Source organism: Rhea americana, unplaced genomic scaffold (genome assembly GCF_003343005.1).
Source record: "Rhea americana isolate MKP2758 unplaced genomic scaffold, rheAme1 scaffold_132, whole genome shotgun sequence".
NCBI lineage: Eukaryota > Metazoa > Chordata > Aves > Rheiformes > Rheidae > Rhea > Rhea americana.
This window is the reverse complement of record NW_028185395.1, coordinates 808,065-825,942: the sequence shown is the minus strand read 5'-3', so window position 1 is coordinate 825,942 and position 17,878 is coordinate 808,065. Positions and strand designations below refer to the sequence as shown.

General features: G+C 34.9%; 1 protein-coding gene across 11 annotated transcripts in view; it reads right to left on the bottom strand.

The window, feature by feature from the left end:
- The window catches only part of KDM6A (lysine demethylase 6A), a 158,828-nt gene that overhangs the window by 121,072 nt on the left and 19,878 nt on the right, over positions 1 to 17,878 (bottom strand). For all 11 annotated transcript variants that reach the window (XM_085297906.1, XM_085297907.1, XM_085297915.1 and 8 more), the window contains exon 3: positions 5,237 to 5,345. In XM_085297906.1, the coding sequence (XP_085154032.1) occupies positions 5,237 to 5,345 (109 nt within the window). The remainder of the gene's footprint in view (positions 1 to 5,236; positions 5,346 to 17,878) is intronic.

Sequence of the window (17,878 nt, the reverse complement as noted above, 5' to 3'; positions counted from 1 at the left end):
AGAACATACTCCTCAAAATGGCTTTTGACAGTTAAGCATGTATTTAAAATACTGTCTAGATCAAAAAATTTCAAATAACCATTCGAAAAACATGGTCTAGTTATATTCTGTATTAAGAATCCTCAATTGCCAAACCCCCCCTGCTTTTATTAAAGAGAAAATTGTAATTTTTAAGCTTAGGAGAACATTTTTACTATGTTCTACAGGAATATAGGAAAATATAGCAATAATTTAAACTGCCTGAAATTTAACAACAGCAAGCTGAAGATGAAACAAACTCCTCTAAATAGAAGCAACATCGCTTCAGGTAATTACTAACACTTATGGAAAAAAAAAAAAAAACTTAAACAAAAATCGCATTATTATTTGAAACTCAGTCATCTCTTCTTCAATTCATTCAGATGCAGTCAGTATCTACATACAAAATCCGATTGTTAAAATTAATGTAGTGCACCAAAAATGTGATCACCACTTGAGTAAAGCAATAACAAAAATAATTCCAGTGCAGTATTTGTTATACTTCAGTAGTTGTAATTTGAACACTTGCCTGTTTTTTCACAATTAATTCACTAACTCCATTATCTTCTTCCAGGCATTTTGCTTAGAGAATAGCAATTCAAGGTGGCCAAAGATAAAATTATGCCTCATATTGTGCACTTGCCTCATATTGTGCACTTGCTAGGAGTCCTCCAGGTCACAGGTTGGGACACAGCCAATACATATGCTCTGTCTACAAAATATAGATCCTTAAGGAAAATACAGGTGACTTCAAAGTCCATGAGCTCCAAAAGCATTAAGCTAGAACCACAACTTCAGAGATCATTCTCTGCTCTCCTTATGGAAACCAGGGTCATGAAAAAAGAAGAAACACCTCAGTCAAACTACTGATACAGCATTCATTTCTTCTAAGACTATCAACAAAACATATTTGGCAAAACCCTGGCCCTCCAAAGGAATGAAGTAACAGATACAGATGACAGATATCTGCCACAGTCTTAGCTGGATTCACAATTCTGCCAGTGCCCAAAAGCCTACATGACTTATATGCCTGTATCAACCCAAATCATGCCAAAAGCCTTTAATCAATCTCCCCTGGCAAAACCTGAGGCTGAGGTTTCACATTCTGGGGCAATGTGTCACTTGTGTGCTCGGTTATTTTTCACTTGGTTCAGCTCCCCAGACAGCTGCACAGTCAGCTGTTTGGGGAACAAATCAGAGAGCAGCAACAAGCAGATGGGGGAATGCCATCCACCAAAGACATGCCCTGGGAAGAAGGGTTTTGGAAGCCTCTGAAATAAAATAATCAATCTGCTGATGAATAACTGTCTTATTAAAAAAAAAAAGACACCAGATTAGGCTTAAGAAAATGGTATCGAGGAGGAACAGAATAGTTTTCACTGGGAGCAGGGAACATTCTCACTTTGGGAATACCTGAAGCCAAATTCACAGAAACCACCCTGGAACATGTTTGCTAAACTGAATCAATCTACTCTGGTTATAATCTCCAGTAACTCATAATATTTCAGAATCTGCAAAAAGATTAGCATTTTGCTTAATGCCTTCTCCAAGAGTAGCAGAGTAAAATTTACAAGGCAAGTCAATGTCATAGCTGCAGAGAAAACCCCTAAAGTAACAGCAGCAATTCAAACACATTGCATTTTGGAAAAATTACAACCTGCAAACTAGCTTCAGTTATCTTCAAGGCTAAGAAAAAAACATCATGATACTATAGGCCGACCTTACATATAATAGAGAAAAAAAGAACCTTATCTAATAATTTAGTAAGTAAATTCACCACTTCTGAATTCTGAAGTAAATTCACCACTTCTTTTCAAGGCCATTTTTTTTAAGATATTCAATTTCGACAGAGACTGAAAGTGAAGAAAATACACTGCACTTCTAGAAAAATTACTATATTTAATAGACTTCAATTTAAAAAATATATATCTATGCCTTACTTAAGTCTAAATCCATCTACTGTCAGTCCTCAACTTATTCCAAATTCGAAGATAGTCTGCTCCTACCTGATATTCTCCTTGCACATGCAGCAAGGATTGTGTATGCCTAGATAATTCCAATAACAATATGTAGTAATCTGCCATGAATCCTTTTCAGAGCTCCTCCTTTCAAGGCCATTAGTCCTAGTCTTGTATAGAAACAACCTACAGTTTTTGTTACTAGGTTTATGAGAAGGTACAAACCACTTGAAAATGTTAACACTCGAAGAGTATACCTAACCGAATAATCCAAGTTTGTCTATGTGAATAAAAAGTTAATGGAGACAGATCAAAACGGAAGAAAATATGAACATGCAGCTGTTAAAATCTCACTGTTAACCTAGCATTGCTTAATTGATGAAAATCAATGATCAGACTTTTGCAATCAATTAACAATTTCGTTCTACTTGGCACAAACTGTATTGCATAATTTTTTAAACAAAGAACATTTGCATCACATTTGCCTGTAGTAAAAATATACCTTTATATCTTATATATAACGCTGTATATATAATGGCTTCCAAGAAAAAAAAGTTGCCTAGCATTAGTCATGCTACTATCTTCTGATATTGTATTAATTACATCCTACGTCAATTTCTCCATGACTTTGTCCAAGACTAATTTCAGGCTAGACAGATTACAGTTTCCAAGATCATCCTGCTTCAGCACCCTATGTTTCTGGAACTTCCAAGACTTCAAAATTTTCTAAAACAAACATTAGAGGCATGAAGAAGTTTTTGAATTCCCTTTACTTTTCATGCTCTAAAGATTTTTTTTTAAAGACTTAAAAAATTAATTATAATTGTAATTAATATATTTGCTAACTCAGGGTAACAGAATTTAGAGAATGAGGTAAAACTTATTCATACTTTAAACTGAGAATGGAATGCACCAGCATTCTATTTCTTTCAAATTAAAGGGATGAAATAATTACTGAATACTTGTATCTTTTTTATTATGGATAATACTTTTACTATCCTTGCTTCTGGACTGGAATAATTGATTTGAACAAGCATACTTGTTCCTCAAAAAATCTTTAACTTCCCTTAGATGCTACAGTATTTCCTATCAATTCAAACTCCTTTAGTAGTAGTTTTCTCCCTACCTCATTTGTCTGAACGTCCAGATGCACCTAATTTCTCATTCTTCATTACTAACACTTTTCTCGTGTTTAAATTGACACATCTTTCATGATTGTGAATTTTAGAGGCAGCTAAGAAAATATTAAGTATTTTAATTCAGATTTTTAATGTCTAAATATTTCTCCTCATATAGTTCAGCTCACACTTCTTTATAGTTCTGGAAAACTGCTATTTTCAGCAATCAGCTGTATTTTTATGTTTTTTTTTTTTTCTTTTAATTATATGCATTGTACAAAACAGGCTCCCCATCAGTAATCTTTGTCTCAGATTGTCCTGTCACTCTTAGATGTTATTAACAGCAGAATTAATATAGTTCAGCCTGTAATCCCGCACTATCTTCACAAATAAAATACTACACTCAGTAAGCCATAATGCAGTCACATCATACTGAGTTGCATTTCGCTAATCAGAACAACAGTAAAAGTTGTTTGCAGAGGGGATGGTAGATATTACGAAAAAAACATATGGGATCAGACTATTCTTCAGGAAATTCCATACAAACATATTGCCATGTTTCCTTTAGCTTTGGAAGCAGAAACACTAGTAGTTATATCACATCACACAAGCTACCTCATACATAGGTAGAAGTTGTAGGTACCTAGGATGTAGGTTCAAGTTGGCCTTCCAAGGTCTCCAAGTTCTCCGTATATTCAACGGAAAGAGGTAGATGTCTTAGGCCGACAACATCCATCACTCAAAGCCTTCTAAATTTACACACTAAATTTAGACAACTGGAAATTCCTCCTTACTAATGTTAAATCCAAACGTTTCCCATCTAAACAATAAAGATGAGAAAAGTTCCCTCAAATTCTATCTCATGCTGGTTTACGGTATGCATGATGAACAAGTAGACACATAGACACACTGTTATGAAAGGCTCCACACACAGCCCAAATCACTAAACACTACTTTTAAGCCACCATCAGTTATGCATGGATGCAAACACTGTATCAGTCTATTTTATCTTCCCTACTTCCAAGATAACTGTAAAACAGTACACTTGTGCATTTAGGGAAGCAGGGGGGAAGGGAAGGTTGAGAGAAGGGGGCTGTTTGGTTTTCTCAAATAATCATCAGATAGAACTGCATTCATGCTAAAATTGAGAAGTGCCAATAATGAAAAAAGATATCCCCTGAAAAAACTAACTGTTCTGATTTACTCTAATTATCTATGTAGAATAAGATCCAAAGAGACTTTCTACCCATTGATAACTTCCACAATCACTGGAAGGGAGGAAGCTGTCAGACACAGAACCTGACTGTCTGTGAGACATAAAGGGGAAATGACAGAAGCTGAAGATCTAGCCCTATTTCTCAAAAAGCATCACGGTAAGAGTGTATTTGGGAATCAACACTACTACCAAAACTGCAGCCTATTGGCCAATACACAATAAAGCACAAGCGTACATAAAGGTCTATCTTCACTGGCTGCAACGATGGCTAAAAGCATTCAGAAAATTTCAAAAACAAACAAACAGAACCAATGAAGCAGAGATCTTAAAAAAAACCCACCACCAACAAACCCACCAGCCCACTCTGCAGTCTTGAATCTAAAATAGAACGTAAAAAAATGTTTTTCTAAGTGCATAATTTTATTCAGTAAGTAACACTTTCAGCCTTGTTTTAGCTGTTGAGATTTAGAACAAACATGGAAGCATGAGCCCAGCCTAAGACAGGCTATACAATTCCATGCATCTGTGTCTCCACAATAATATTAACTTCTACAGTTCACATTTTTCCTCTCCCACCTCCCAGTGTTTCTTTCAGAGGTATGGGTACAACTGTTCATAGGGAAATGAAGCAGAGAAAGAAAGGCAGCAACGAGTTTGCACTATTGTATAAACTGAATAAACTCCATACTTGTACCTGAACCAATGAAATGTTTTGCCTTTTATTTATAGAAATGATCAAAAAGCTACAATACAATTCGCTTTGTAAAGATATCATCATTCTTATTTTGAACTACAGTACAAACCAGGAGAAAACAATGAGTTATTATCTACATGCATTTGATTCTGTAGTGTCATGTTCATCAAATGACAGCTCCCAATGACATTTATCAGAGGCACTAAAAGCAAAAACAACAAAAAAGTCTTACCTTTTGGATAATCTTCCAATAAGAGGTTGAAGTGACCTAACTGACAAAAGAAATCAGACTCGACCTTTCCTTCAGCTTTCAATATTAGCGATTCATAGCAGCGAACAGCCTGGGAAAGAGAAATAAGGTTTCCAAATTATTATACTTAACTGGAGAAAATAATAAATTTTCTGAAAAATGCAAGTCTTTTACCAAACTTTCACATTATTTTACGATGCAAAAGACTACACACATTCATTAAGCAGTCATCAGGATTATCTTCCGAACAACAAGGCAGAGAATTCCATGTTGCAAGTTCACTGATTGTAACACAAATTGAAAATAAATAAAATTGAAAAGTTCTCTCTTATTTATTTCTGGACTCTAGAATTGATTTCCCAAGTACAAAACAAATTTCTATAACAGATTATAATTTGTTAATTTAACAGTCAAAGTACAATATGAGATTTTATTTATTCTTTCCAATTGGCAAGAAAAAAAAAGCTTTAAGTAATTAAAATATTATTTTATTCTGTATTTACATATTTTTTCCCCTAAAGGACATTTTGTTATACCAATGATTACAGTATTTTTTGCTAAGCAGAAAAATACACTACATTAACATGTTTGTTTAAGCAATTTCTATAGTTTAGCATAAATTCCCAAGATCTGATTCTTTTTACATGTCTCTATCATGTCATAAAATGCACTGTTTATTACCTTACACTCACTACACATCATTGTAAACTGATTAAAGCTAAAGTTAGAAACCTGAATCCAATTAGAAATGAATTTTGTTTTGAGGAAAGCTTCCCTAAAACTTGGTAAGCAGTACACTTAACATCAAAATACGTTCTGCACTGCAAACAGACATTTTTAGTAATCAGAACTGATAGTTTCTATTCACCGTGACGGTCAAAACCTTTAACAATCTATACTGTTGTCTCATGACTCATGTTTGTGTTGTCTCATGTCTCATGTTTACAGGTTTGCTAGACAAAACAACAATCTCACAACTTTTCCAGCTTCTCAGTTTTTCTAGTCAGTTTCTCAATTTTGAATAAATCATTAGAAAAAGGCCATTAAACTGAAACAGCTGACTAAACTCAAACGGAAGGGAAGGTGTTTTGCACCAGCAGAAGACTCTATTGTCCTCAAAAGCTGGTTAAGATTCCAACGAACTCTAATTCCAGCTGGTTAACCCATGACTTTCACCAATTCAGTCTGACTATGTTTAGAATTTAGATGCAATTATGAACTTCTTGATTTTAAGTACTATTAGTAATTAAAGACCTTACGACTAAATTTAAAAATGATTAGCTCTATTAGGTTATTTTAACTGGAAACTCAGAGGAAGAGAAAAAACACTTAAAAATCCCTTCTGCAATACCTAATACCATATTAGTATTTTTGTCCAGTTACTTCATGTTTGTTTGTACAAATCATCAAAATAATGAATGTCAACAATAAAATAAGGAAATGTTCTGAAAAAACCTACACAGAAAACAAATTACTGACTTAAGCTTTAAATATAGTGTATCAGGGTAAAATGGCAAATTAAAATACTTTTTTTTTTTCAGTAGTAAGGCATAAAATAGGCTTGCTGTACTCAATGGACACAAGTAATGTATGTGACAGGTGAGTGGTTTGCAGTCTGTATCAAACTTCAGATGTACTTTCTATTTGTTCACCTATTTCCAAATTTCAAATGACGTTCTTTTACAGCTATTTTCAGAAATAGAAGTTTTGACAGATAAAAACAAAGCTATGCTGCAGTATAGCTGCAGCAAAATGGATAACATCTATATTAAATTTGTATTAGGTTTATATGTGATATTAAAATGATTTAATAAGACCATTACAATTATATATTTCAAATTGTAGTGTTTGTCCATATTTTTTATAAGTTGCATTGAGACATATATTTGCCTTTACATCAAGAAAAATGCTGCTTAAGATAGTTGAACCTCCTAGCTTTTGGTTGCCTATAACAGTGGAATTTTTCATCCATGCCACAAGTTTTGCCATAGCAAACTGCACTGAAAAGACTAGAATTCTGTTGAGTTAATCGAAGCTACTATACATTTAATTTTATTCCCACTACTATACATATATCCCGAAGTCAATCAACTCTCAAACTACAAAAATAAGTAAATAAATAAATAAATAAAATAATAATAAAAAAAAATCATCTCTTTGGAACCAGAACCAAAACATGTAAGTCACAAGCGAATTTCCTGGAAGAAATTCCTTAGTTACTACATGAGTTTGAACAAATTCTCCACATGCAGGCTCATCTATAGAACTTACTTGCTTATCTGCAGATGCTGTAATGTGTAATCTGTTTCTTTGTGCTTTGCTTTGTTTCTTTGTGCTTTGTGCTGATTTTTGGTCTCATCTCTGGATTTGTACAATTCTAACAAATTCACGCTCCTACCTCTAGCATTACTGTCACAGATATAATTTGCAGATAGGCCTTCCATTTTTTGGTAATACGAAATACCTGCTCTATCTGCCAAAGAGAATACTCAGTCTATGACATTTTTTGAAATGAACATACTGTCTTCTACAATTTAGTCACTACTTAGAGCATACAAAAACTGCCAACACAATGGGTAGCTTATAAAATTTGTTGGATAGGAATTTCAGGCAGTTTATTTCCTTAACTAGATGATTACAGGTATTTGAAGGGGGAAAAAATAACTTTTTGAAGAAATATAACAGACTCTTTCTATATAAGAAGTTCAAGGAAATTATAAATCATATGCACTTAAACAACTAAGCATCTCGGGACCTTTAACGTTCCCTCTGCCCATTTTAAATAAATAATCATTAAAAGATATATCGATAGTGTCTGAAGTACTACACAAAGCAGGCATACAAAAAGCTATGACTAACTCTTTCACACAACTCCAATCAATTCTCAGCAAGGTAAGTTTTTGCTTTGTTTTTAGAATACACTCTGAAGACACAAGCTAAACCATCTTACTAACACTAACACCAGCACAAGGAAAGGTCCACAGCTGCAAGCAGAACTTCCCTTGTCCTAACCACTACAGCAAATCAGCTCCACTATCAAGGCATGGTCTCAGCTAATCTCTAAAATATTTGAGACATTATCAGAAAAAACATTTACCTAAATTCAAACTGGTATTGTGAAGGTTATTTCATAAGAATTTTCAAAATTCTTTTAATGCATACTAACAACAAACTAGAAACCAAAAGCAAGGGCATACTCTTGCTTTACATCCTCAGCAGGAAAACCAAAAGTCAACCTCTTTAAGTCTCTGAAGTATTAAATACAACAGTCAATACAAGACTTGTCTTCTTCCTAGCAGCCAAAGTAGCTCTGTTTTGGTTGAGAAACTTTATTCTTGTGAAACCCCTTGAGAAATATTTTTATCTAAAGAATCGCTTCTGTTAACTGAAGGAACTAATGCAAAGCATTTTGAAAAGTGAGGTTACTACTATATGTATCTGTATACGGCTTCCTTGAATACTCAAATACTCAAAAGATCTCACCTCAGTGAATCTGTAACTGCAAGGGGCATCTATGGCACCACTTGTGCAACCAATTTAAATCAACATGATGCACTAACATTCTCAGGAAGTTAAAAAAACTTCATACTTCCCAGTATTAATATTTCTCTATATTGTATGAATTTTTTAAGTGCACTCAATGGAGCCTTGAGAATTGCTAGTATTGACAAATTAACAAGAAAGAGAAATACCCTGAAATGAAAAGAAAAATTACTACAGAACATAGTACTCTTCCTTCTCTGCTCAAGGCCACATGAAGATAAAAGCAAAACCTGAAGAATTTAAGAACTTGGCAAAATAATCACCAGCAGCTGCTTTGCAATGTGGCAACTAGAGCAGAAGCAGGAAATAAATACAGGAATGGCTGCAGGAAAAGAAGTTACAGTTTGTATGATACCAAAAGAAAAAAAAATACCTGTGTTGTCTGCCACCTGCTTGATTAAACTCAAACTGAAGCAACACACCGTTGTCAGCACTTCTAACAAGACAGTTATGAAAGTCCCTTCATAGCATCATAGCTAGTTACCATGGAAATTCTAACTCCCAAAATATCAATGGTTATAGCAAGTTAATCAAATATAGTGAAGAAGAAAAACAGCTTCTTTTAATGTATCAGTCAACTTGCCTGCAGAATATTTCTGAGTCCACAAAAAAAACCCTAAATTTCAAAGCATCTACAAAAAACGTTCCACTAAATCCTGCGTATGTTTAGTGTTGTAAAGGGAAAAGGAAAAGAACTGGAATAATTTTTCCTTCTTCTGTGACAAGAACATTTCACGATTTTTCTATTATTAAACATACATTTCCTCAGAAGTGTGTGTGTGTGGGGGGGGACCTCACAAACTCCAAGAAGCAAATACCAGTTTGGGCTACTGTTAGTATGATTTCCTATCATGAGAAAAAGGCCACTGATTTGGGAATGCCATATAAGAAAAAAAAAACAGCAGATAAAAACAGAATTCTAAGTACTCTATGCAGAAGCCATTGATACGTATCACAGTCCTATTTCATAAAGGAGAAGGCAGAACTATGTTATTTATGCCTCAGCAATATGGAGTAAAAAAGAAATCTTACACCACCACTTTGGCCACATTTATTACTTGTATTTTATAGTATATATTCAAATTACTGGTAAACAATGTTATTTTTAAAATGGAAAATGTTAACACTAATAAATACTGCTTAAAACTAAAGAAGCGTTACAGTGTTGAGGATAACTGACTAAGTAGAAAGGAGGACTAAATAGCAAAGCATGACAAAATGTTAATAATTACGTCTTTAATACATTAATAATACGAAAATGGAGGTATGCACTCAGACAGCAAAATATTTACTTAAGACACAGAAAATCCTATATATGACCACAGAAACCGAACCAAAGAACTAGTAATATAAATAGTAAGCATGACAACAGCTGGGTGGTAATGTACATTGAAAGGAATAATTTGAATTCACACTTTTTAATGGGTTCCACATTAATTGTTTAATCAAGAAAAAGGTAATCTTTTAATGCAAATGACATAGGATAAAATGACAAATCCAAATGCCCAAGATGTTCCTTGAACTTTAAAGATTAGGAAACATTGAGTACGTATATAAGCTTTCAAGCAGAAAAACAAAAAAGTTCAATTCTTATTTATTTTTTGTCGTTTCTGTAAAAAGATATAACCTGAACAAACAGCGTTTTGCAGGTAGGTTTTGAAAACTGGAAGCATGAAAAGAAAAAAAATACAGACATCAGGGGACTGGTGTCCATTATAAAAGGAATTCTGCACTCATGCTTAGGAACAAAATGTTGATTAGTGCTTAAGCGACATTGCATTCTTCCGGAAAATAAAATGTAGATAGTACTGGATACTGAAGTGATGATCACATAACAATCTACAGCCTAGACAAGCAAGAAATCTATTTATGTGCTTGCCCCAATCTTCCCCTCTCAGTATCAAAAGAGGATATTCCAAAAGGCTTCTCCTCCACTGCCTTCTCCACCCACGCTCCACATAATTTACCAAAGGAGCAGCTGATTTCTAAGTAACACGAGCCACCAACTTAAGAACTTCTTGATTTAGTTATAGTTCCTGCCCTGCAACAATAAAAGTTTGAATAAGGTTACCTTCAGCCGAGCAAGGAGAACAATGACTAGCCCAAATTCTTCAAAAGTTGCAATATTCCCCCCCCCCCCCCCCCCCTCCCCCCCCCCCCCCCCCCCCCCCCCCCAAAATCAATGGCCACCTCCTGGGCTATAGATGACTTGAAAGAACATCTCATTTTCTTTTACAAAGAAAAGCATACAACGCATATTTGATGAAAGGCAACCTATACTAACTCAGCAGAGAGTCTCTCCTATCATATACGGATGGCAAAATACTCTTTAACTTCCCTAATCTTCTTTCTCAGTATCAGTTCCCAACGCTGCTCACACAACTTCTTTATATGCTCTTTGTGAAGCTATATTGCATTTTAAATACCTTCTTGAGCTTCTTAACACAATTTTGCTCACCTTGTATTACATATTTGGGGTGTATTATATGACGGCCTCAAGAAGAATTTAAGAGATGCTGCACACAAACATACTCACATCCCAAATAGCTTAGGCCTCGCACAAAGAGGAAAGAGGGGAGGAGGGAAGGAAAAGAAAAAGAAAAGGAGCAGGGGGAAGGAGTTCTTCAGAAACTTTCTTGCTGCAAGAAAGGGTATCAGCCAGTTTTCCCATGACTAGTGCTTCACGAAATGGGACACAGGAATAAATACTGCAAGCAGGACAGAAGAGCAAACAGTTCTTGATGCACAGCATGTGTATCTTCATGATTCCAAATTCAATGACTTTGTTTAAAAAAATAAAATAAAGGCCACCACTGCAATCTACCTTAGTCATAATTTGAAGATATATTTGTTAAAGATATCAGTTTCAGTATAATATAGAGAGTAGAACTTAAAAAGGAGGTGAATCAGCCCTGAGCAGAAATAAGATCAAAGCTGGAGAGCTTGCAAGTGAAAACTAACAGGGACACTATCTGAAAAGTAAACAGCACAAATGAAATACATTATATTCTAAAGACTGGAGTAAGAGAAGCATACCCATCACCGTAAGAAACAAGCAACAAGCTTAACCCCCCCCCAACCAAATAAACAAACAAACAAACAAAAAAAGAAACCCTTAAACATATTTAGGAGAAACAGTATCATTAAAATAAATGCTACAACTAGAGATGGAGAACAGGGGATACTAGTAGCTTAGAAATAATTCTTCCTGGAGTCAAACATCATTGAAAAATGAGGGATAAGGCTTCATAAAAAAAAAAAAAGAAAAAGAAAAAAAAAAGAACTGCAGAACAGAATATAAAATATAACATATGCAAATCAATGATAAATGGAAAGAGTGACATTTTACCAAAGAGAGAGAGGGGAAAAAAAAAAAAAAAAGTCAGCACTGAATTGAAAATACTTAAAATAAATTGTAAGACATTCTTTGAGTCTTTTCTGAGAGACAGGTATAAACTCAATAGTGCACGCTTCTCAAAGAAAATACAGGAAGTTCAGTCATTTTTAAGCTAGACCGTCCATAAACAATTACATTTGGATGAAACATTAGTTAACTGGAGCTAATGTAATAAATCATTCTGCATTAATTCTAAGATCACCTCTAGGCTGCAAAACCCTGCTAGTTTTCTCGCTAAAACAGCACATACTTATATATATTTATATGTGTGTGTGTATTTATGTATACACATACATTATAGGTAATTAAAACACATTCTAAACTGCCAGCAAACAGACAACTCTCCATTCTGTCCCAGAAAAATGTTTCATTATGAGGAGACACAGAAGTTCTTAAAACTTTTGTGTGAAATTTTAACCTTCCAAATACTGCATAATTCTTCTATTTTTAAGAGTGTAAATATACACTTTTGTTTTTAAGCATTATTTTTTTTTTCCTTTTAAGCACTAGATTTCTCAATGGACAAGTATTTTGGCTGCTTTTTCCTCAGACAGTACAGGAAAATTTTTTTTTTATTGTTATTTTTACTAAATTAATTCTATTCCAATGGGAATTTCAGTACCTTAATTTAGTGTTAGTTCCAGAGCTAATAAATAGTTTACCACACCATAAAACAGAAGAGCACTTAAATTCTAGTAATTCTTAAGTATACCAACACAGAACATCATAAGTGAGGTATAAACACATGACCCTTCAGAATATATTCTTAACTTTGATAAAATTTTTTAAGATGCTACATCAGTTATATTTGAGAAGCTAAGGATTTTCATGGAGATTTTAAATATGATATATTTGATATCTTATATCAAATAAATGTTTGTTATTAATTTCACTGGTAAATAACTTTGGAAATAAAATTAAATCAACAGGAAAAAAAAATGAAGCCACTGTCTGCATCAAGAGCTGCCTCCTTTGCTTGGGTAAAAACAAAGTTTAAGTTACAGTAACTGTTACTTATACAAAGATCTCCTGATCTGGACACAAGTCTTGGAAATGAAACAGTGACTATGAACTCTCAAACACAATGAAACACTGAAGCAATGAAAGAGCTTGAATAAAAAGTAGTAACTAAAAGTATTAGAGAGAGACATAGACCAACATAACCACGAAAAAAATCAGTTTACAAGTACTCTGATGTGGAAAAAATACCTACATGTGAAAATATTTAGCTTCATATTAATAGAATACTGATGTTTTTGTTTATTTAAATACAAGGTGATATAAAAGAACAAGTACTATATAGTTGTTAAACTATATAGTGTATTAAAAAAATGAACAATTATTCTGCACTACTAAATCTGCACAGTCTACAATTCAGTTTCAAAAGGGCTTAAGTACCAGAGGTGGCCCAAATTTCCCAAATAAATACTGTTGGTTGCTTATTCTGAAAATATTAAGGAAAAGAGGATTTATTTTAGAAGGATGGAGAAGATAATGGGACAGAAGATGCTTATGAAGGAAGTATAAAAAAATTAATGCTAATACGGTGGAAAGCATGGCATTTTCAGAACCACATGAGGCATAAAGTTGGTAAAGCCACATTAAGACATAAAGGATAAAAATTATATAAACAGAAGGAACCTTATTTCAGATACTGAAATAGCTCCACTTCAAGAGCTCCACTCTCCAAGTACTGGTACCTCTACCAACTGGCAGAGTCAGTATACTAAAAAGGGCTCCCCACAAACACTTTCTACTACCTCAGTGAAATCTTGCATACAGGTACCACTTTACATACATGTTTTTGTTTTTTTTTCCAGATTCACTTTTGTATACTGCTTTTGAGACTGCTGAATTACTTTCTTAGACAACAGAAAGCCACTTATATAAAAGTGAGAGTACTGGAATAAACAACTGTGCACAAACAACAGCTTAGACAGAAAAATGTTCTGAAGAAGAACTTTCTGCCTAATCAACATCTCGATAAGCTCCACAATCCCCGCTCCCCTATAGAGGGGCTGCAACTTTTCTCTGCTAATGCCTGCAAATGCACAGCCTTACCCCAAGCTTTTCCACTTTACGCAGTATTCTGAACCCAGAACAATTACCATGAGGAAAAAAGAATACCATCCTCCTGATACAGTCATGCAACTGACCATTAGCATCACTTTCGAATGGAAGAGCTGGTACACCCCATTCAAGGGAAGTAGTAACATCCACTTGTACTGTAGCCACAATAGGTGTGTGGGGTCCGTTCAAACAAATTCCAGAGTTGGCACCCATGCACTACAAAGTGCAAGACCTCATTATTTTTGCTACAAGTGTGTATTTCTATCATAATATGCTTTAAACACTGAATAAGATAACAGTACACCCAAATATTGCCCATGAGCTTGCCAATGAAGCTCTCTGAGAAGCAAAACTTTGTACCGGACTTTCACAGACAACACATCCTAAAGAACGCAGCAATTGTGGGGTAAACAACCATGCAGGCTATCAGCACAGACCATTTTCATTAACATTTCTCTGCAGCTGGATATGACTTCCTTGAATAATGCTTCTCAAGCTCTATCAAATTTGACATCTGATCTAGAGACACATATTAACTAATACCAAAAACATACACGTACCAGGCTTCACACATAGGGTTGCATAGAGAAGTAGTATTTTTAGGGATGCTATTGAACTAGAAAATAAAAGCTGCTTCAAAGGACACAACTCCTATTAAGTACAGCAGGTCAGAAACCAATCCATATCACAGAAAACAAAATTGGAAAAATTGCTCAAAAAAAAATCACTAGAAAGAGGAGAAAACCTTCAAAATATTCAGTAAGAACATTTATCTAGGATATGAAAGACCAAGATTCAGGACTTTGATTTCACACAAAGATTTGAATGTGGGTAGCCTATATTTACAGCAAGTGATCTAAATATCAGATTCTGAAGTCAATCTCACTTTCAAGTCAAGGTCACTATGGTAATTCATAGTAGGACAGAGGCACAATGACGCAGACTCAACTTCTAGCTATACGCAGAGGACTCAGTTCTATTTATCCTTTCCCTACCGTTATCTACGATACTAATACTCAGCCAAGTCTGTGTAGACTATATGGATTTTGTGGTTATAAACAATTGGTCAAAGAGGAACTCAGTCCAAACAAAACACTACAGCGGTGGTTAGAGTAAAGTACTGAAGAACCTCCCACGATCTCTCTTGGTTGAATCTACATAATGAATATAACCTTCAGTATGAGCTCTTCTCAATTCCATCATACCACTATTCCTCAAACATAACTAGTTGTACATATAAGTAATTGCAAATATTCTTCTACCATGTCCAGCTGGTAAAGCTACAGTATCCCCTTCAGCAAGACCAAGCTTTCCATTACCACACATGGAAAGAGAAAGAGACAGACATGAAAATTTAGTCAAAGAGGGATGGCAGAGAAAGAAAGTAGAGATCACAATTTACTGAAAGAAACCCTAAAAAACAGCACCTTCTTCATTCCCTATCTTTCCATCTCTACTCCATATAGCAGCTTCCCTGTTATTACTCACCCAGTATGTAACATCTCCAAAAAATAATCACTTCAGTTGTACCAGTCACTCAAGGAACAAGTGATTAGCCCTCTGTAGAGAATGTTTGGGAAGGATGGAAAAAATACAGAAGTGATAGAGTTTAAGAACATTTAGAAACAGTTAAAAATACATTAAATTTAATTTAAAAGACATTTATAAGTAATCACAAAAGGCAAAAGGTAATGTGTAAGTCAGTCCCAAGTGTTAATCTTTTTTAATGTCTTTATTTAAAAATGTCAAATGTAGTACAAAAGGTTTGTTTTACGTAAGTTTTCTGAATCCTTATATCCAAAAAAAGTAAAGATTGACATTTTGGGCCACCAGTGGACCATCCTGTGCAAACAACAGGAGGTGTGCAAGTTTAATACTTAAGCTTAGGCATATGAATAACACTTGCAACATAAATATAATTTATATCATCTGTAGGCCACAAATGGAGAACCAGGAACTCATGACATCTATGTGGCTATTCTATATTGCAAACATGGCTTGCAGGGAAAAACTCCCACTGACTGAACTCTGTGCAGTTGTTCAGCACATGGAGGGGCTGCAATTGCTTTCAACTTCCTGGCCAATTAGCACTGAACAGCCGGGGAAACAGGCTTCCCCGGCCAGCAGCCAGGGCCTGGTAGCACCGACCGGGGGGGCAGCTGAGGTTTCCTCTCTTATCTGTTGCTCCTTTCCTCTCCACATGCTGAGCAGCTGAGAGTCCCCAGCAGCTGAGGACTGGAAAGCCCTTGCCTGCAGAAAAGGAAGAATAGGGATGCATGCAAGTGAGCCAAGAAGATTAGGATGATAGAAGAGTCCTGGAATCAGGGCAGAGAGGGAGAAAGCACATTTGCAAGTAAGTGTTACAAGTTGTAGGTATAAGATTTAAGTTTTTAATTAGTCTATTTGTAGGTTAGCATGACAAAGTACATGTCTGACTCTTAAGAAACAAAAAAAAAAAAAAAAAAAAAAAAAAAAAAAAAAAAAAACATATATTGAAAATTCATTTAACTTTTTTCACAGCAAAAACAATTATTTGACTAATCTGAAAATATCTGTGGAATATTAAAGTGAAAAACTTCTTAAAATTTGCAGTTCTTTATTCACTGCATTTCCCTGCCTCTCCAGATGTAAAGACTTGGCTACCAACTTTGTGTTAGGCTGTCTTACACCCGGATAGCCTAAAAAGAGCAGAACCTGAACTCCATTCTCCTTAGTGCCATCAGGCTTAATAGTATAGTTACAATGATACACATGGGACCACAAGGTGCAGGAGACGCATAGAAATTTGTCAAAATATATTTCTTCTGTGGAGCAATAGGATGAGATAAGACACTCTGGACCTCAGGCTCCTGCACTGGTTGTTTCACATATAGTCCAATGTGCTTTCATTTTCTGTGGGTCAAAACAAACTCTACATGAAATCCATTGTCAGGTATATTCAGTACTGTCTAAGTAGTACAAAAATCAACTTAATGATTACAGCAGTTCACATTTTAAGTATACTTATTGGTAATAGCCTATCATTATCTCCATAATTTGCAGTGATACAATACTGGCCTTTGGACTGAATTTAGTACTGAAGTATTACTTTAGATCTATGAACAATAAATGAGGTGAGGACACTGCAACTTCAAAACACACCTATCAGAACCTTACAGCTGCACTCTGCAAAGCTAAATCTAAGGAGGCATGTAACAGTACAAAGTTGTACAACAATGCAAGATGCAGAACTCTGCAGTAGATTCATTAAAACTACCTTAAAAAAAACTCAAGTGCATAAATTGTTGGATGCAACAACCATGATGAGTACATACTGCCAAAATAAGGCAGATGGGGGGAAAAAAAGAGAAAAGAAAGGAAGAAAGCAAGCAAGCATACACGTTATCTTCGTTTGAAAATGTCTCTGGTGAACTCCAGAATACATGGGACAGACAATCCTGCCAAGCCTATAGACCTATGTTATGGGTCTATCTAGCCCAGCAAATTGTCTACACATTCACTTCAGCAGCACATATCCTAAAATAAGAGAGCATCATAGCCTTTTCATGAACACACATGGGGGGGGGGACAATAAGAAAAGGGTTAACATATGTTAGTATCTCCCTAATATCTTC